The sequence below is a fragment of the Mauremys reevesii genome, linkage group 8, assembly GCF_016161935.1.
Source record: "Mauremys reevesii isolate NIE-2019 linkage group 8, ASM1616193v1, whole genome shotgun sequence".
NCBI classification, from domain to species: Eukaryota; Metazoa; Chordata; order Testudines; family Geoemydidae; genus Mauremys; species Mauremys reevesii.
In genome coordinates this window covers 1,998,827-2,018,711 of record NC_052630.1, presented here as the reverse complement: position 1 = coordinate 2,018,711, position 19,885 = coordinate 1,998,827, and the positions used below count along the sequence as shown (strand labels likewise).

General features: G+C 47.8%; 1 protein-coding gene across 2 annotated transcripts; it reads right to left on the bottom strand.

Annotated features, from left to right (window-relative positions):
* Positions 1-9,317: 9,317 nt before the first annotated feature.
* Positions 9,318-19,512, bottom strand: LOC120370053 (ovomucoid-like). 2 transcript variants are annotated; one of them, XM_039484107.1, is made up of 8 exons: positions 19,403-19,512; positions 19,143-19,242; positions 15,690-15,817; positions 15,275-15,338; positions 14,269-14,390; positions 12,149-12,197; positions 10,646-10,697; positions 9,318-9,939 (listed from the first exon to the last, which is right to left on the bottom strand). In XM_039484107.1, exons 1-7 carry the CDS (start codon positions 19,453-19,455, stop codon positions 10,692-10,694), a joined length of 522 nt encoding a protein of 173 aa, XP_039340041.1. In that variant the 5' UTR covers positions 19,456-19,512; the 3' UTR covers positions 9,318-9,939; positions 10,646-10,691. The 2 variants fall into 2 exon arrangements, with proteins under 2 accessions (XP_039340041.1, XP_039340042.1); XM_039484108.1 differs by having other exon boundaries at positions 10,646-10,694.
* Between the last annotated feature and the right edge of the window lie 373 nt (positions 19,513-19,885).

The window sequence follows — 19,885 nt, the reverse complement described above, 5'->3', positions numbered from 1 at the left end:
ATCCTAGAGAAAGAAAATAGAATGTAAGAGGTGTCAGTGAGTAGCCCTGAACCTTAAGGGAATGCTGCAATTATTCCACGGAGAAGAATGAAATCTCTGTTTGTGGGGCAAACTGACCTGATGGGCTGGCGGTTTGGAGGTAAAGCATGGGGGAGGGGGAGAGGTTGCCTCGATTTGTTTTCACATCTTTTCTGAGATAAGATCCCAGCTCTGCATGTTAGACATCATCAAAGTCCAGAGCTGAAGAAGAGCTTGACAGCGTGTCTCTCTCACCAGCACAAGTGGGTCCAGTAAGATATTACCTGCCCCACTTTGTACTCAGCTGCTCGGCTTTGGAGAGCCAGTGTACAAACTGAGACTCCAATGGCATGGAGTGCAGGTAGAATCACAGAGTTTAGGCTGGAAGGGACACCAGGTCGCTTGTCTGACTCCTGTACAGCACAGGCCACCGAGCCCCCGCACACTAAACCCAACAGCCGACATGAGCCCAAGGCAGTATGGCCGACAGGAGACTCGACTGCTGCAGAGACCAGGAGGGACGGAGGTGCCCCAGTGCCCGAGGCCCCGCAATGGCCAGGCAATGATGAAGGGAGAAGGGAGAAATAGCAGTGGTGGGTGGCAGCGGAGGGGCTCAGGTTGGCCCCAAGCGAGCAGGCAGCTTGGGCTGGCCCTGTGTAGGCGGGTGGCAGGAGTGGCTCAGGCTGGTCCCTCGTGGGCGGGCAGCAGGGGGTCTCGGGCTGCCCCAGCGTGGGTTAATTAAGGTTAATTCTAGGTCAGGTAGGAATTTACTGAAATGCTCAGATTATTTAAAGACATTTTTCCACTGCATAATTCCCCCCACTTTCTTTGCAATGAGAAGGCTGCTGGAAAAGTCCAACATGCATCGGTTCGGGAGTGAAGGGTCCCAGCTCCTCCAGCCCCTCAAAGCAGAACAAGACAGAAAGCAAAGCTGAGAGGAAGGGGACATTTGCAGAATAAAGACCAGGGAAGGGACCAGAAAATGGGGATTAGGTCAGCTGGATTTTTTTTTTTTTTTGGTCCCACGACAAATGGCTTTGTGAGCAAAATGAAACATTTTCAAAGACGTTGGTTTCATTGTAACTTTCCAGTTTTTCAGCAAAGACCAAAAATCTGGAACTGAACATTTTTACTAAAAACTAAAATATTTGACCAGCAGTGGGTTTCAGCTTTGGTTTTACATCGAAAAACTGAGAAAAATGCAGGAAATATTTCTTTAAAGAATTGGCGTTTCTCAATCAACTCGAGTAGAGCTCAGCCCTTGCTCTCTTATCTTTAGCAACACCGATAAATGCGCACAATTCCTCTCCTTCAGAAGGGAGGTTCTCTATCATTTCACCCTCCCCTGCTTTCCTTTCTCCATCCTGTTCCTTCTTCTCTCAGTCTCTCCTCCTTGTTCTCTTTCACATTCTGTCCCTTTCCTCCCCCACCTGACCAGGCCATAGTTTGTCCCCTCTGCATGCTCTAGCTTGCACCTTGCTGTTAAGCACATGGGCAGGAGGCCGGCAGGAGGATGTGTGGAGGCTCTGGCTGCGCTGGTGCTCCCGTGAGAGTGCACAGACCATGCCCGCGAGTATCAGGAAAGCTGTTTCTTACTGTGATTGTCTGGCGAGCTGCATTTTCCTGGGCTGTTGGGTTATAGAGTGACGGGACGTTTTCATGCTGGTCCTGCTTTCATGCACATGGCTCTGATTATAAAGTGGATGTGTGAGAGAAAAGCAGGATAAAGGAGCAGGGGTGTCTTTAAAGGGATGGTTTTCCAGGGGTGTCAGCTGTGTAGGGTGAAATGTGCCTAGCACAACGGGGTCCTGGCATATGTCATGGGCTGCTAGGGACTATGGTAGAAGAAATAATCATAATTCCTTGCCAAGCCAAAGGGTGCTCTGTACTGCACAGGGAATGCTCGGTCCCTAGCAGGATCAGGCCCTCAGCACTATTAAAACTTGATGCAAACTTGTTCCTGGGGCATGGAGCCCCAAACGGAGCAATCCGGCTGTCACAGCAAAGTCCAAGAGGAGGAGTCAGCACAATGCCAGGGTGTGGGTCTGCACTCTCCTCATTCGAGAGACGGCCCTTTGTGCGTCTCCTGCCGCACAAGCTCTTGTCATTGTGAAAGCAAACGTCCCAATTCAGTGCAGCGGGGCATTTTGGGGGCTCCCTCTGTGGCTTGCGTCTATGGGCTATGAGTCGCAAAGGAGCTACAAGCCAAGCTCCCATTTCATAAGAAGAACATAAGAACGGCCGTACCGGGTCAGACCAAAGGTCCATCCAGCCCAGTACCTGTCTACCGACAGTGGCCAATGCCAGGTGCCCCTGAGGGAGTGAACCTAACAGGCAATGATCAAGTGATCTCTCTCCTGCCATCCATCTCCATCCTCTGACGAACAGAGGCTAGGGACACCATTCTTACCCATCCTGGCTAATAGCCATTTATGGACTTAGCCACCATGAATTTATCCAGTCCCCTTTTAGCCATTGTTATAGTCCTAGCCTTCACAACCTCCTCAGGTAAGGAGTTCCACAAGTTGACTGTGCGCTGCGTGAAGAAGAACTTCCTTTTATTTGTTTTAAACCTGCTGCCTATTAATTTCATTTGGTGGCCCCTAGTTCTTGTATTATGGGAATAAGTAAATAACTTTTCCTTATCCACTTTCTCCACATCACTCGTGATTTTATATACCTCTATCATGTCCCCCCTTAGTCTTCTCTTTTCCAAGCTGAAGAGTCCTAGCCACTTTAATCTCTCCTCGTATGAGACCCTCTCCATTTCAATGGTACGCAGGGGTCTAACATAACCCAGCCAGAGGGATTCCTCCTGTAGCCCCAACATGCCCAAAGGGGTTCTCTAAACATGTTCAATAGTCAAAGCAATGACCTCCATGGTGTAAGAGATTTGGTAGGGGAGGTAATTTCTTTTATACCCTACCTTGTCCCTCTCATACCCTGCGACCAGCATGGTTAGACCGACGCTGCAAACACCGATAGCGTACACAGCGTGAGTAGGGATGGAAAGTAGTGCACGGCACATACCCAAGCTTCAGCCCAGGATGTAGTTCTGTGGCTGGGGAAATAACCTCTGAAAAATAAGTGCTGCTTACAGAATTCAATGGTTCATCCTCTGGCTGCCCCTCACCTTTAACATGGAGACGCAGCCCACAGAGACTACAAGTCCCAGCATGCAATATTATATCTTGATCCAAGCCATCAAGCCACTCAACTCCGGCTGGATCTCTTCATGCTGGGACATGTGGTCTCAGTAGGCTGTGCCCTCCATATTTAAAGATGAGGTGGCTACAATTCATTCCATCTGTTTAATGCAAATTAATAGAAGCTCTCCAACTCCTGGCCAGTGGACACTCAGGCCGTCTGTTGGGCATGGAATAATGGGAGTAGGTCACAGACCCACTGCTTGAGTCAATGAAGCTTGAATTGGACAAAGTACAGGCTCATGCACCACAGGGATAAATCCTGCATTGGTCAGGGATGGGAAATGAGGTCTGACACCGTAGGTGTTTTCTTTCTCTCTGATCTTTGTAAAATCATGTAGTGACTTGATATAACCTTAGCTAAGCCACGGTGAAAGTGATGCTGTCAGAGGGGAACACAGTCTGTTTATCTGCACACACTGGAGACTGTCTGCCCTTAGAAATATCAGCCTTCAGCGAGGTTGCAGAGACATCACTGAGGATATAGGATTAGACCCTGGTCTCCGAGTGAATTCTTTGAAAACAGAGCCGTGTTATTAGAATTAGGTGTATTGCAGTAGCCCCCGTGAGCCCCATTCATGGAGCAGGACCCTGTACAAACAGAGGACAAAATGCCAGTCCCTGTAATGTCTGGAACACCAGGGGGCTAGAGACTGACTGGTGGGGAAGCACAAGGAAACAATGAATCAGCTCTGGTCAGCGTCATTGGCAGTGGTCGCTGTGTACTAGCAGCCTACCCGATGCCAAGATTTTCATAAGGGATTTGAAGGTGGATAGTGAGGTTGCTTTGCAGATAGTTACCAGGAGCTCCTCCCAAGTAGGAGCACCAAGGAACTTGGTTGAAAATGTAACACCCTACATGGAGCCTGGGTTGCATCCAGGAAGTTTGCACACTAGAGGCTACGGTCTGCCCTCGTCGATGTTCTGTCTTAGTCTGTTTCCTGCCATATGCCTACCTAGGTAATTCTGATTCTAGGATCATGGGTCTCTAGGAGGGGGCAGCTGGCACCGCAGTGTAGCCCTTCCTGATCGTGTTAGGATATGACAGTGTGTCAGAGAGTGACTCAGGCTCCTGCGCTAGTTTAACTTGGTGTGTCTTAAAGGCCCCAGGCCTGCTGGCAGTCACCTTGGGAACTCCACCCTGTGCACCTCTCTGGACAGTTTGAAGGGGGCGCCCACCCACTGTGCTTTCCCTGATAGTGGTGTCCTTAAGCTAATATCCCCCTTTGTTTATAGAACTTCATTGCAATTCATCTCCAGAACACCTGGCAGAGCACCACTGGACACGGTGTGACTGTGCTTTGGGGAATAACCTCTCCCCTCTGATAAGGTTCATGTGACGTTGCTGTAGACCTTGACTGAATTTCACAATTTTATCTGACCTCAATTCCTTTAGGTGGCTCCATTGCTCTTTACAGACCTTAGCAATCAAGTGTCAGGAGCCTCTTTCTTCTAGTATATCTGCACTAAATGCCAGTGGAGTCTGGGTTGGGTCATTGGGCCTGGCACAGTAATTGCTAGCACTGCATCCTGCTACTTGTGAAGGGAGCAAAGACTCCCACTTCTGACTTAAAAATTCACTATCTTGATTGCCCCCGATGGTCATGCAGGGTGAAAGCCACCCAGCTCAGAGGGGCAGCAGAAGGACTCTCTGTCTATCCTACTTCGCTCTTTCACCTGGGATGCATACACAAAAGGAGGCAAGTATGGCTGGAGCAGATTCATTTATGTATTTAAGCTAATACAAGAGGAAGATGCTCATTATCATAGTGAGTGTGGAAAACCAGTCTTTGCACTCATTTTCCACTAGCAATTTCCTGTGTAGATCCTCATGTTGGTATACATTCTCCTCTCTTCTTGTGCTCCAAAGGCCCTTCATTGCTTTGGTGACTCTTTGCTTTGACAATACAGTAAATTCAGCAGAATTCCTTGTCTTGGTTATAGCTCCAAGGAAGAGAGAACAATCTGGGCTCTTTGCAGTTCACTGAGAAGAATGATGGCACCTTGGTTCCAGAGAACAGAGCGTGTAATACCAGTGCCATGCATGGGATGGTTGTAGTTATTATAATTCTGCTAGATTAAATAAATTCAAGGGATTCTGTGTCTTATTTCCATGTGGTTCCTGGGGGATTGCAGGTAGAGAGACACGCAAAGAACATATGCAGCTGCTTGAAAGGGGAAATGACCTTAATCTATGCAAGGTGAATGAGTTGTATTATTTTTGTAACATATTGTACCATCTATTTTCCATAGAAGATACTTGAGCAAACAAAACACCCACATAGCAGTGATAACAGCCCAAGAAATACTGAATGATTAACACCAATCACAGTATCTCTGGCAAACCTTCTCCCTTACTCTAGGCTGCAAGTTCCTTCAGGCAGGGATTCCGTTTTCTTCTGAAATCAGTACAGTGTTGATTGTGCCTAATAAAAAATGCTGACCCTCAAGCCCTTTGGCCTTTAGAGCAAAGGGAATAACCCACTTCTACTTCCATCAACCCTCCCCCAGGCCCTGCTCTCTGGAGAGAAAGAGAGATGAACACATATTGCTAGGTGCATACTTCATGCATCTGGGAGATGCTCAGATCCCACAGGGACTGGGGACATGCAGGAACCACGGATGAGAGAAAGAAGTAAGAGGAGCTGGACTGTAACCTTACAATATCACAGTTCTGCTGAGTCCTTTCCTTTCAACTATAATGATACTGGAGTTACTGCATCACATGCCACCGATCTCCTATCGGCTGCTGGCCTGTCTCCCAGCCCAGGAGGGATTGGTACCATGCCCAGAGTCTGGTACAGGCCCTGTTTCTCAGGGCTTCAGCTTTATTTTCTCCGAGACCCTTCCCTTCTGCCCTCCACAGTGAGGTTTACCAGAGAGTGACCCAAGTCACTCGGGGTAGTTTAGCAGGGTGACTGTTCCAACTTCTCAGGCTCCTTTGGCACGGGGTGTGTTACATGGGCCAGGGCCAGGCCTCTAGGCATGGTAGGGATCAAGGAATAAGACCTTGATAACTCACGTCTATGGCTGGTGAGCCATGTTCTGAGTTATCTGTACTGGCCAGGTGCCTGCTGGACTTTCCCATATAGCTGCCTCCTAATGCAAATATTCCCTTTGTTTATACAACTTCATTGCAATTCACTCTCGAGCTATCTTAGCAGAATGTGCTGACTTGCTATATTTTAACTCTGCCTTGGACTGTAAATAATCTCGCCTGACTGATACGGAGCACGGGACATTTCTGTAGCCTTTGGCTGACTTTCACTAGAGCACAGCGTCTCTAGTTGGTTTCTACAGACCTCAGCAATAAAGTTTTCAAGACCCCCTTTCTTCTAGCAGATCAACAATCCAAAAACGATTTGAAATTTGCAACCCAGGCAAGGGGGAAAAAACATGCAGGGAAAGGCTCCAGACCCAGCTGGATGAATCACTGCCTCAAAAAGGTTATTGGGGTAAGCAGAGAGCGTATAGGGAATGGAAAAAGGGGCTGATCAGCCAAGAAAACGACATCATGGAGCTTAGCAAACATAGGAATAAAGGGAGAAGTGCTAAAAGTCAAGCTGGATTAGCTCTTGCCAGGGAAATTACAATAAATAATAAGGGTTTTTTTTAGTTATATAAATAAAAAGAGAATAATGAAGGTTGAGGTTGGGCTGCTCTGCAGTGTGGATGGGAAGGAGATTGAAGATAATCTGGGTCTGGCCCCAAAACTAAATGAATATTTTGCCTTGGTTTTCAATGAGGATGATAACCTGGAACCTGTGCATGGAGGCAGGACGGCTGATGGAAATGAGTGTCTGGAAATGGAAATGACCACATCTGAGGTAGAAGGAAAACGTAAAGAGCTTAATGCGCTCAGATCACAGGAACCAGATAACGTCTGTCCCAGAATGCTGAAAGAACTGGCACATGAGATTGCTAGTCCAGTAGCAAAGATTTGTAATAAATCTGCCTATTCAGGGCTAATACCATATGATGGGAGAATCACTAACATTGTTGCTATATTTAAGAAAAAGGAAAACATGATCCAGGCAATTACAGACAGGTTACTCTGACCTCAGTCATATGCAAAGTCAAAGAGCAAATTGTAGAGGAAAGAATAATGAAGCGTATAGAGGCAGATGGTAAAAGAGATGTAATACAACATGGGTTTACCAAAGCTCATGCCAGACTAACCTGATTTCCTTCTTTGAGAAGGAAACTGATTTTCTTAGATAAGGGAAAAGCAGTATTTCTAATGTACTTGGACTTCAGTAAACCATTTTACATGGTACAACATGGGAAATTATTAGTTCAGTTCAGGAAAATGGAGATTAGTACAAGCAATATAAAGTGGATAAGGAACTGGCTAAAGGGGAGAAGACAACGGGTTGTGCTGAAAGGTGAATTACCAGACTGAAGGGAGGTTACTAGTAGAGTTCCTCAAGGATCAGTTTGCGACCAATCTTATTCAATATTTTTATTAATGACCTTGGCGCACACAGTAGGCGTGTGCTAATGAAACTGGCTGATGATACAAAGTTGGCAGGCATCGTCAATACAGAGAGGTATCAGAACATTACACAGGAAGATCTGGATGACCTTGAAGACTGGAGTAACAGAAATGGGATGGAATTCAATAGTACAAAGTGCAAGATCATACACTTAGGATCTAATGGTAAGAATTTCTGTTTCAAGCTGGGGATTTATCAGTTGGAAACAACAGAGGAGGAGAAAGACCTGGGTGTACTGGCCAATCACAGGATGATTATACACCACCAATGTAATGTGGCTGGGAAAAAGGAAAATGTGATCCTAGTATGTATCAGGCAAGACATTTCCAAAAGAGCCAGTGAAGTATGAATGCCATTGTACAAGACATAGGTGAGACCTCATCTGGAATACTGTGTGCAGTTCTGATCACCCATGTTCAAGAAAGAGGAATTTAAACAGGAACAGGTGCAGAGAAGAGCTCCTAGGGTGATCAGGGAACTCGAGGGCCTGTCTTCTGAGAGGAGACTGGAGGAGCTTGGCTTGTTTGGTCTAGCAAAGAGAAGGCTGAGAGGGGATCTGATTGCTCCCGATACATACAGCAGGCGTGTAAACACCAGGGAGGGTGAAGCGCGATGTAAGCTAAAGGATAATGCTGGCACCAGAACACATGGACATGAACTGGCCCTGAACAAATTCAGGTTGGAAATTAGAAGAAGGTTTGTAATCATCAGAGAGGTGAGGTTCTGGAGCAGCTGCCCAATGAGAGTTGTGGGGACAAACAAGCTAATTAGTTTTAAGAGAACTGGACAAATGGATGAGTGCATTTGTATGCCTGGGTTGCTTGTAATCGTGGGGGGCAGAGCTCAACAGGCCCAGGGCTCACTTCCGCTTTATAGCTTATGTTCTTAAAAGCTCACGTTTCACAGCTTCAGCCAGCCCAGCTACCGGGTCAGGAAGGGATTTCCCAAAGGGAAAACAGGACACCGTACTGGGCCAGCCTGAAGTGTCGTCCCGCCCCTCTTCAAATGTCATTTCAAGCCTCCCCTTCCCTGGCCTGCACCTCTTCATTTCTCTATTACTGGTCTTAGGATGAAGTGCTTGAAGTCATTCCCCATGTGCCTTCGCATCACTTCTTCCCTTTACACCTTCACCACAGCCAGAAACGTCGGATGGTTGCAATGGCCCTACCTAGTGCAACACATTTCAGCCTGGCTGCCCCAGAAGAGGAGATCCAAAAACACCCTGGGCCAGCCTGCAACACTGCAGCGAAGCCAGCAGCTCTCCGCTTGCTAGTGCTCTTCATGCTTCTGAATTCCATCCAAAATCAGGGCCTCTCAAACCCTGGACGAGAATAGAAGCTCCCACAATGGCCAGAGGACAGACTGCAGGGAGGAGTCGGGGAGCAGTCCGGACTGAGTCTGACAAAAGATTGCTACGGCAACAATAAAAGAATCATCCTCACCCTAAGATTAACACAGGCAGATCTCAAAGTGTTTTATAGTGGCCAGTCACCGGCAGATCTCAAAGTGCTTTACAAACACAAGCCAGGGAAGCCTCACAACAGCCCTGTGAGGTAGGGAACTATTTTATTAATCTCCTTTTTGCAGATGTTGGAAACAGGGTCACAGAGGAGCAAAGTCACTTACCAAAGGCTGCACAACGAATCTGTGCAGAGCCCGGAGCCCCTGACTCCCAGGGCCACGCTGTAACCACTAGAGCTGCTTCCTCCCTTTTGGCGTGGCATCATCACAGGTGACTTACAGTAACTGGGAGTCCCAGGTGCGTATTTATTCTCACCTGGACTCTTCATGTGAACCACCAGAGTAACATCTAGGGGCAAAGCTAGGGCCAGCTACCCATCCAGAGAGGGGTCTATCCACTAACCTAATCTGCTACTTCTGCGGAGGGTGCGGCTCAAGTGCTGATTAAACAAGTCCCTCAGAGGAGGCCTGGTGGAGAAAAGTAACAGGTTTCTGCTGAGTTTACTTTATTGAAGCAGCACAGTGAGATATAGTGACGTGAGGAGAGCGGAGAATGGGACTCCCCGGAGGGACCACAGAATCATAGGAGCTAGAGCTGGGAAAAGACTGACTTGGCCATCTAATGCCATCTCCCTACACCTGAGCCAGTGCAGGACTGTCCCCTCGAGAGTGTAGGAGAAGGACGAAGGCAGGCTTGGCAGCACTGAGGATTAGAGCAACTTCCTTCATGCTTAACATCGATTCTTCCATGACTTGCCCTGGAGAGAGAGGGAGACAGAGCGCTTAGTGTCATCATTCCGGAGGGCAAAACCTCTCTAAAGAGACCTCGGAAAACCAAACAGTGCCCAACTCGCTGCACTCCTCGGGGAATCTAGCCCCAAAGGCACGGCCCTGCCTTGCAGGGAGCAACACATGCTCCACAAAGCAGGCAGCCTGTGGCTCCCTTCCCCAGGGCAGCTTGGCCTGAGAAGGCTTGCACTGTGGCTGCAGGTGCTGGGATGGTTCACTTCTCCCCAGTACCCATGCACACCTGGGCACTCTCACAGGCCCAGCCTCAAGCTGCCCTGGTTACCTGTACTGGGGAGGGATTCCCTCCATCCCCATTTAAATCCCATCACCACCCCCAAAGAAACATCACAGGGCCCCTCTCTTTGGGTGCAGAGGGGAAGGCAAGGCTCCCTGCAGAGTCTATCAGCCAAGCTCCAGAGACCATGCAGGATTTGGACTGCAAACCCTTGTTCTGGTGCTGTGCTCTGACCATAATGAACAAAGCAAAGATCTGAGCTTTCTGCAGAATCCCTGGGTGAAATTCGGTGGTTTGTGTTCTGCAGGAGGCCAGCCTAGATCATTGCCAAGGTCCCTTCTGGCTTAAAAATGTACGAGTCTATGAATCTGGACATATCTATCTAGGTGCTTTTATGGCTCCTCGTCACAGCAGCAGGAGATGAGCATCTTTGTCTGTACCTTTGTCACGCTTCTGCTTTGATACTTGCTGGTGGTCTGAACTCCTTTACTTCTGGGAAGAGAGACACAGAGCAAGAGGTGAGCCTAACTGACCATCTGAGTGCATGAGCCCTGTTATGTTAGATAGCCATGTAGGCTTATGATTTATGCATTCGTTTGTGGTGTGTTAACAATGTGCACTCGGTGTTGTACATTGAAACAACATTGTAGGTTACAAAAACAGGGTCAAGAAAACTGGGAACCTGCCAGCTAGAGGAAGTACCCACAACTTCAACCTGAAGCTAACAACCATTGTTACTCACTTACAACTGGAGCACCTAGTCTTCTTTTCACTTCTGTCTTCCCGTTTTTCCTACACTGTCTGTCTGTCTTTGGTTGGGAAAATTGACTTGACAAAGCTAACAGCTTTGTACGAGAGCTGAGAATATCTGGGTGCTGCCCTGTAAACACTTCCATCATGTAAGAAAAGGGTTAAGAAAGAAAACCTGGGAATGTGGAGCATCATGAGTGTGGTTTTTAAGCAGTGAATGCCTTACGACAAGAGAAAGAATCCTGGAGTTTTCAGTAGTAGGAGTGAGATGCGCTGTAACAATTTATTAATCCACGTGGGATTACAGCACCATTGACTCCAAGAACCCAGAGATGTGCTCGTCTGGGACAAGGCAGAGCACAAAACCCAGCGTGAAGCATGTGAGAGCTAGGCACAAAGCATTCTCCATTTGGAGTATCTGGCTGTGCAACAATCTTCAGAAGAGATCAGGTGAATCCAGGGTCTGGCCATTGAGAAATGTTGCAAAGCCTTGCTCTCTCAGAAAGCCTTTCCACAATAAGTGACACTCGCAATCTGAACCCCCTTTTATTCCCAAATCCCTGCTACCCCCTTCCCCATTTCTTTGCTCTGTCTCTAATTCTTTCCTGTCTCTCGCCCCGTAGTTTTAGGGCCGTAGCAGCAGATAGACACCACATTTGCCAACTTTCATGTGGTAAATTAGCTCCCTGACTTTCACAATAAGCCAAAAATCCAGCTAATCCCCTTTCAAAACAAGCCAGTCCCTAAGAACCCCAACTCTCTATGTGACTAGATCCCCCGGCGTGCAGTCTGGGACTGTGGTGGGCCCGCCGTGCACCTCTGACTCTCTCCCCCACTTACCCCTGTTGCCCCTGCTTGCCCGGAGCTGATCAAAAAAAAAGAAGCAACAAGCTACAAGCTAAAACCTAGCCAACAAGCAACTCACAAGCCACGTATGCAAAAAAAAAGCTCAATTTCTGCATTTTTTTCGCAGGTTTGGCATGTCTGGCAGACACGCGCCTTATCATAGGTATGTTGCCAATGTGAATTATCTGCACAGAGGTAGTGCCTACGGGCCCTAGTCATGCACTAGGTTGGAATCGTGCCAGGTGCAGTACAAACACAGAACAAAACGATGGCCCTTGACCCAGAGAACCTGCACTGTTCTTGCATCTGGCCTCACTTTAATTAATAAGTAAAAGAGCTGGACAAACCTGAGCGCATGCTCCTATGTGCTTTATACCAATCTCAGATCTCGTTTTCCTGGGGAAATAAAAGTCAGAGGAAGAGATTAGACAAGATGAATGCTCACTTTCCTCTAGGGAGTCACATCTCTCCACCACATTAGCTAATTTCAGACTACAGCAGATGGGATTTATTACAATTTCCTTGGGACAATGTCTGATCTCTCCCCAACCTGAGGAGGATTCATTCTCTCTATCTGTATGTCTCTGTACTTCCATTGGGCCCTTCACCGTGGCTTCTGACACCTTCTCTGATACTGGAAGGTACCATTAGCAACTTTCCCCTACATTTTAGTAGCAAATGTTAAATCCCTATTTTCGCTTCCGAAGAAGGAAGGGTTCCTTATGCTGCAATTGCAGTAGCTGTCATGCACTGCTGAGACCCTGACCCGAATCATTCTTATTTGTTGGCTCCCAGTTAGGAAATAAGAGAGGCCATCAGAGGGTTTCCAAGAAGCTGAGGTTATATAAAGGTGCTAGTCATGTGCCACAGAGCACAGTGAATAGCACCAAGGTGAGCAAAGAGAACCAAGCGCTCACTGTGCCAACTTTTCCTGTGGTTGCAAGAGCTAATGTACTTTTCCCGTGGGTTCATTTTAACTCTCCGAGGTACGTTTGTAACAAGACAAGGTCATAGGAGGCTGATCTGATTTTCAAGGCACGGGAGATTCCTCTATTTGGGGACATTTGTTTGCTGTGACGAGTCAGTTAAAATAAACTAAGCCAGCCACAACGCGCTATGATTCACCGAAGGGCTCTGCTCTCTTCCCTTCAGCTGCTCCTGGTCAATCTAATCTCACTTCTGGTCTCTCCTGCCCTGGAGACTCTGCGCATACGACTGAGAGGAGATTTTAAGATGTCCCCCTTTTCCTACAGGTGTTGCGCCCCTCGGCATAACATGCTCCTGACTCTGCTGAGTCCTGAGGAGCGCTTGTCGGAACGTTCCACTTTCAAGGAATTAAAAAGAAAGGGAAGCCAGTCGTGTGATTAAAACACAAGACTGGTGCCTGGATCCTCAAAGGCATTTAGGTGCCTAACTCCCATTAACATGTGGGCATGGGAGTCTGTTCCCTGCTCAGCTGCAGCCCCCGGAATGACCGTGGCCACGTTGCTGCTCTGTCTGTGCAAACAGAGGAATAATCACAGGGGTGTGTTGTGCAGTGTAACTCATTCCCATTTGGGGATCTGGCACTGGAGGGGTGAGGGAAAAGGAGAGCCAGGGTATTTGTATTGTCAGTAAATCTGGCACAGTTCCCTAGGAGAGGCGCTCTCAGACTGAGCGGTCAGGACAGTGCCTATGTAGGGCCAGCAGCATAGCCTGCCCAAGCATTCAAAGAGTGCCGTTCCCACTGGAAACGCCCCAGTATTTCTCATTTGGGGAACTGTTTCAATAGCTGCTCCGAGTCAGAGCATCAGCATGTCCCATGGGATGAAAAATCCACTTTCCATAGGGTTCAAGACCATACAAGTGCCAAGGTCTCCAGTGGGGAAAGCGCTCAAGCCAACCAACTTCTACTCAGGGCAGCTGCCACTGGATGGCATCAATCCCACACGCTTCGCTGGGGCATCACCGAAAACAGACATAGCGAGTCTGGCAGTGAGGGAAACGGAGATCACCTGCCCTGAATCAATCTACGAAACAAGTCAGGAAAATTAACTCTTCTCCTGCCACCAGGCAGCTTGAGGGATTACCTGACTCATTAGAGCTCCCTTTCTAGAGCAGCTCTGAAGAACATTTGATGAGTCGCTTATTCAACAATCTTCACATGAATTACCCAAGGAATTGTTTTTTCATTATTTACCCTGCTGGCTTCCTCTCAACTCAAATCACTAAAGTCACAAGGGAGGTACGGGTCATCCAGCTGTCCAGGAGACAGGGGAGCAGGATTCTATTCCTGGATCTGCCACTTATCTCCTGTGTGACCTTGGAGAAGTAATTTAGCCTCACTTTCTGTGAAATGGGGAGACTATGACTTTGAGATCCACCTATGAGAAGAGCACTATATAAGAGCTATATTATTATAAAAAGGCAGGGAGAGCAGCCTTGCCCAGAGGAGTAAATGCTTCAAAGAGGATTTTAGTGTACTCACAGGATTCGGTCGCACAGCATACACTCGCTGCTGTGTGTCACACCATCTGTTCCACACACCATCTGGGAGGTCCGGGTGCACAGTACTCTCCCTTTGGTTTGGGGGTACTGACTGCAGTTGGCCTGTTGATATGACACAACAGAATACTGGGGTGAGCGGCCACCCTGGGAGAACACCCCTGCCCTGCTATCTTTGTGGGTTTGAGAATGGAAGGAAAGTCAGCAGGTGTCAGGTCTGGGAGATGTCCATGTAAATATTCAGCTTGAAGAAGAATATGTCTGGTTTTCTCTCTTGGGGTGGAAGACTGGGCTTCTCTACACTTACCGGGGGATTGATGCGTGGAGATCGGTGCATCAGCGGAGACCCGCTAAATCGACTGCAGATCACTCTCCCATCGACTCCTGTACCCCACTGGATCGAGAAGAGCCAGGGGAGTCGACGGGAGAGCGACACTGTGTAGTGTGGACCCCGCGGTAAGTAGCTCTAAGCTACGTCGACTTGAGTTACACTATTCACGTAACTCAAATTGCGTAGCTTAGATCGAATTTCCCCTGTAGTGTAGGCCAGGCCTTAGACAGTATAGGAAGGAGGGGTCTGCAGTCCAGTTCTAAACGCGAGTCACAACTGGGCCCTTTGTGGATAAAATGGCCTGAAGGGAATCCAGCTAGTCAAAGCCATTCTGGGCCTGTTGGACGAAGAGTCAGCAGCCGCGGGACAAGTTCTAAGCTACCCAGGATGGGGCAGAGATGGAGATTGTGTTTGCAGTCTCAGTGGGGCAGCGGTGACTACCCATTACCGTCCACACGCTGTTGTTTTATGTTACCTCTCCTTACAGGGGCAGGGACAACTCTCCGTCATCATGTCTGTACAGCCCCTTGTACAGCTGGGCCCTGATCCCTGCTTGGGGCCGTGAGGCCCCACCGCAACCCAAATAATACTACCCTCTGTCAGTGACAACGAGAAGCACTGAGCAGTCCCTGGCGTTGTATATGAACTGCAGCCTCACCTTTGCTGGAGCAGCGTTGGCACATTCCCCCTCAGACCGTACTGTAATGCCGCTTCCAGTTCTCCTGCAGAAGGGAAAAAGGGTACGCACTGACATGCTGTTACAGTGCCACCGCCCTCTCCCGGGAGCATAGCCGGGGCGAGTCCTTGGCACGTTCACCGCACTGGGCTGGGGCCTCCAAGTCTACGAGGACTTTTATAATCACAATTTGCTGGGGCAGGAGGGGCCATGAACCCTTGTTGCATCTTAATTGACTGTCATTGTTTTAATCTTCCGCTCTTGCCTCTTCTGCTGTGTTTGTTTCATGGCAAGGCACCAAGGACCACGCACCGCTAGCCAGGAGAGAAATAGGACTACTCCGTTACACTTGTAACAGGAGAAAGGCAAGGTATTGGAAGCCATTGCTCATACTCACGTCATCTCCGAACACAAGACACATCTGTTGCTGTATGTTTTTCCGTCAGTGCCACAAACGGGTTCCCAGGAATTTCTGCAGATAATTGCTTCACCCTTTACTCCATGCAGAATTCGCCTGCAGTCCATCTAGAAAGAGGGTGAAATAATATCTGATGTTTCTTGCACCCTTATCCAGTTAGATGTTTTTTGCAATTTAACAGAACTTGAGACCTATCCTCCCAGAAGGATTAAAATCATAGCATCTTCATTTACAATTACACTCCTCAGTAGCATAGAACAACTAGGGTACAATGTTGCATACAACAAAAACACACTCCACAGCTTCTCTGATCTTTATTGAGACCACGTTTCAGCGTGTTAGCTCTCTCTCAGGGTCCGATTCACATAAGAACATAACAGCCTACTTCTGCTACCTGCTAACAAAGTTATTCCCTTATTAGAGTAGCAAAAGCCTGTACAATTACTGCTGAATGTATCAGGTTTCATCTTTGCTGACATCCCATGTCGGGATTGTTTTGCATATCATTTACTGTAGAAGAAACTGCTGGGTGTTTTCAATACTGACCTCTGATGATTGGTGGCCTCTACCTACAAGGGATCAGGACTTTGATATCTGTCTCATCTGAGACAGCACCCACCAGATGGCAAAAAAGAAAAACTGATGAGAGCTTGTCAAATAACACTAAAAACGATCGAAAAATAGGTATTGTGAGTTCACATTGCCGTTATTCGTGGGGCCATATTGGCCATTGTGTGTGAGTATTCAAATCAGTGCTGGTTAATTTGTAAAAACATCCAGGAATCCTGAAAGTTTCAGGGATTGTAGCCTGAATATTGACTGGTTAGGAATTCGCTGAGAGTCATTCTTATTTTGTTATTCTCCTATTTAAAAAATGTCAGACATCCATTCAGAGAGCAGGAACAAGGTCATGTGACCAGGCAACCAAACAAAATAAAGACTATCAAGTGGATCAACTTGGCTTGCAAACAAGGCTGAAATTTGTTCGGATCAGCTGCTTACAACTCAAATATACTTTGGTTTAGGTTTGTTTTGTGAATGATTTGTGAGCATTAAGATGGGCCAAGCTCATCACATCTTTTATTCCAAGAGCTCTAAAACTGGCACAACGTGAGCTGATTCTAAGCCGCAGGCAGCAATGTTGCAGGCAGATACCCACACAGCCTTTGACCCTTACCAAGCTGAGCTTGTGAACATGCACTAGTAATTGTGAGTGATTAACAGGAGCAGTTACGGGTGTCCCTCTTCTTTCCTTGCATCCACAAAAACAGGAGCATTTAGGTAAAGTTAACCCTGCCATCAGGTTACCATGTACATTCATCATGCTGAGGGGAAACACTCATGGCAAAAGAAAAAAAAAAAGCCATTTCTCAAAAGTCTTTTCACATCCTTAGGCCCCAATCCTGCAAACACATTTCGGCCAGGAGAGGGCACTGGGGCTCATTGTCTCTCTCCTAACAAAGGGGTGGGAGAAAGAATAGAGTCTCTTCCCCTTCCCCGATAGCTCACTTCAAAGCCAGAGGTGTGTGAAGAGGTAGCAACTGCACATGGTGCAATCTGGCCAGGCTTGCAATGAGCAGGAGAGTTACATCCGGAAGAGAGGGGATTTTTAGCCTCTAAGCTATAATAACTGTGCAGAGCTCCAGATATTTTAAACCCTCTGCAACTTGCCGCTATTAATACGGTTGCTGGGAAAGGGATTCTCATTTTCTGATTTTATCGTTGACTGCTCTGGGGAATACAAAGAACCAGGGATGTTGCTCTGAAGAATGTTATTACAAGATTTCCCCGTTCAGCATCATCTGTTCATTCCATTAATGGGCTGTTTGCTCCCGCTTCCATGCAAATAATGAAGTTAAACCAGACAACCGTGACCTTTGCAGGTCCCCGCTAGACTCCTTCCTGCACTCAACACATTGTGCAGATCATCTGCCTTATGTGACAGTGTTCAGATCCAAGGCAATTTGAATCCTATCAAAGAAGAGCCCTTGGAGTCTCAAATTTCCCTCTAGTGGCTGGCCCTCATAAGTGCATATTAGCCTGATATCGCTGCCCCCAATGGAATTTGCTCCTTTTGCTCATGAGACAGGGCCCATGCTTCTGGATCTGGAGTTCCTGGGTTCTAACCCTGCTGATGACCCACGAAAAACGAGGTGGTTGCTTTTAGTCTCCAAACCAATTCCAGGTTTCAGAGTAGCAGCCGTGTTAGTCTGTATCCGAAGAAGTGAGCTGCAGCTCACGAAAGCTCATGCTAAAATAAATTTGTTAGTCTTTAAGGTGCCACAAGTAAACCAATTCCAGTTATTCAATAAAGTCCTGTTTTATCACAAGCCACTCCATGTCCTTCACACTTCCATTCTGTAATTCTGTTAGAAAATCTAACCAAGCTGTCGCTAACATGGTTTGTTCATCATAACCCAGAGCTTGTCATAGAACATAGGAGCATAGGAACTGCCAGATTTGAACAGACTCCGGGTCCATATACTCCAGTATTCGGTCTCTGACAGTGGCTAGCACCAGATGCTTCAGAGGAAGATCTATGAATCCAACAGCAGGCAGATAGGGGAAGTCTGTCCCCTACATTAGCCCTCATCCTAGTCCCTCATAGCTAAAGATTAGTGTAACCATGAAGTTTTACATCTCTTCCAAAAATTTTGTTAGCATTAGTGATAACACTGGATATTCTTATAATCCACCTAAAGGACCAAGCTCTTTCAATCTTGCTAGATTCTTGGCCTCAATGACTTCCTGTGGCAATGAGTTCCACTGTCTAATTATGCATTGTGTGAAAAAGTGTTTCCTTTTTGAATTTGCCACCTTTTAATTTCAATGAATGTGTCTTTGTTCTACTCTACAGTTTTCGCCACCCCAAGCAGCGCGCTGAATTGCCGCCGCAGACGGCGGGGGCAGTCCGTGTGCCCTTAGGGCGGCAGGCGCGTTTCCGCGGCAGCGGCCATTTCTGCAGCAGCTTCTATGTTAGCTGAAGCCACTGCGGACAGCTAAATATAGAAGCTGCTGCCGAATTGCTGCCACCACGGAAACGCATGTGCCGCCTTAAGGGCACACGGACTGCCCCCGCCATCTGCAGCGGCAATTCGGCGCGCTGCTGGGGGCAAAACAACAGGGACTGCCGCCCCTTGAAAATTGCCGCCCCAAGCACCAGCTTGGAATGCTGGTGCCTGGAGCCGGCCCTGCTTTGTTCTTGTGTGGAGGACAGGGAAAACAGAAGCTCTAATCTACCTTCTCTAAACCATTCATTAGTTTAGAGACTTTTCTTATGTCCCCTGTTCTCCATCTCCTTTCTAAGGTAACAATCCCAATCCTTTCAATCCCAGGCCCCTCATCAGCCCGGCAGCCCAGCTCTGAACCAGGGTTGATGGCTCGCGACTCCAGTGCTAGATAGACACTTAGAGATTGTCCAGTTAGATTTACCGGAATGATAATGCCGTTGCCAACACTTTGGTTCTCTCTTTCGTTGCTGCCAGACTGTGTTCCACAGTTTCCACCGTACTGAGCTGTGCCTTGCTGCGTGCTGGAAGGAAGGGAGAGGTAGAGCGTGAGCTTCTTGTAGTGTAGCCCTGGCACGTAAAGCCTCTAACAAGGGTGAACGCACACACATCAGCTTCCTGCCTGTTCTTATTACATGAGATTTCTCTCAGACACCTTCAGGATTCAATTTCCAGGTCACCTACCTGCTTGGCACTAAAACGAAGCTTTCTATGGAGCTGTTCCCATCCATTCTCATTGTGTTTTCCTCCCTCTGTCTGGTCTGTTTAAGGGGTAGGGGACTGGGCAAATGACTTTGGTCCCTCATTGGAAAAGAGCCTAATATGGATTAGCTCCATTAAGGTCACCTTGAAACAGGAGAATGGCTGCCATCAGGCAGAGGTGACTCATGGGCAGAAGGCGGGGGCGGGGGAGAGACATGCTGGGTCACATGCTTCCCCACCCCTCAGATTTGCTGCTTGGCTTGTACTGAGCATGGTCAGTAACACTCTGGAAGCTGGCTGCCCTCCCTCTGCCCCTCCCCGCCCCCACTAGCAGCAGGCATGGGTCATTTCTTCCATCAGGGGAATCTTTGATCCAAAGACAATCACAGACTGAGTGGAAGTCAGTGGGTGTGCCCAGTATTCTTTCAGACTCAATGGAAGGAGCAATTAAACTTGTTTACAGAG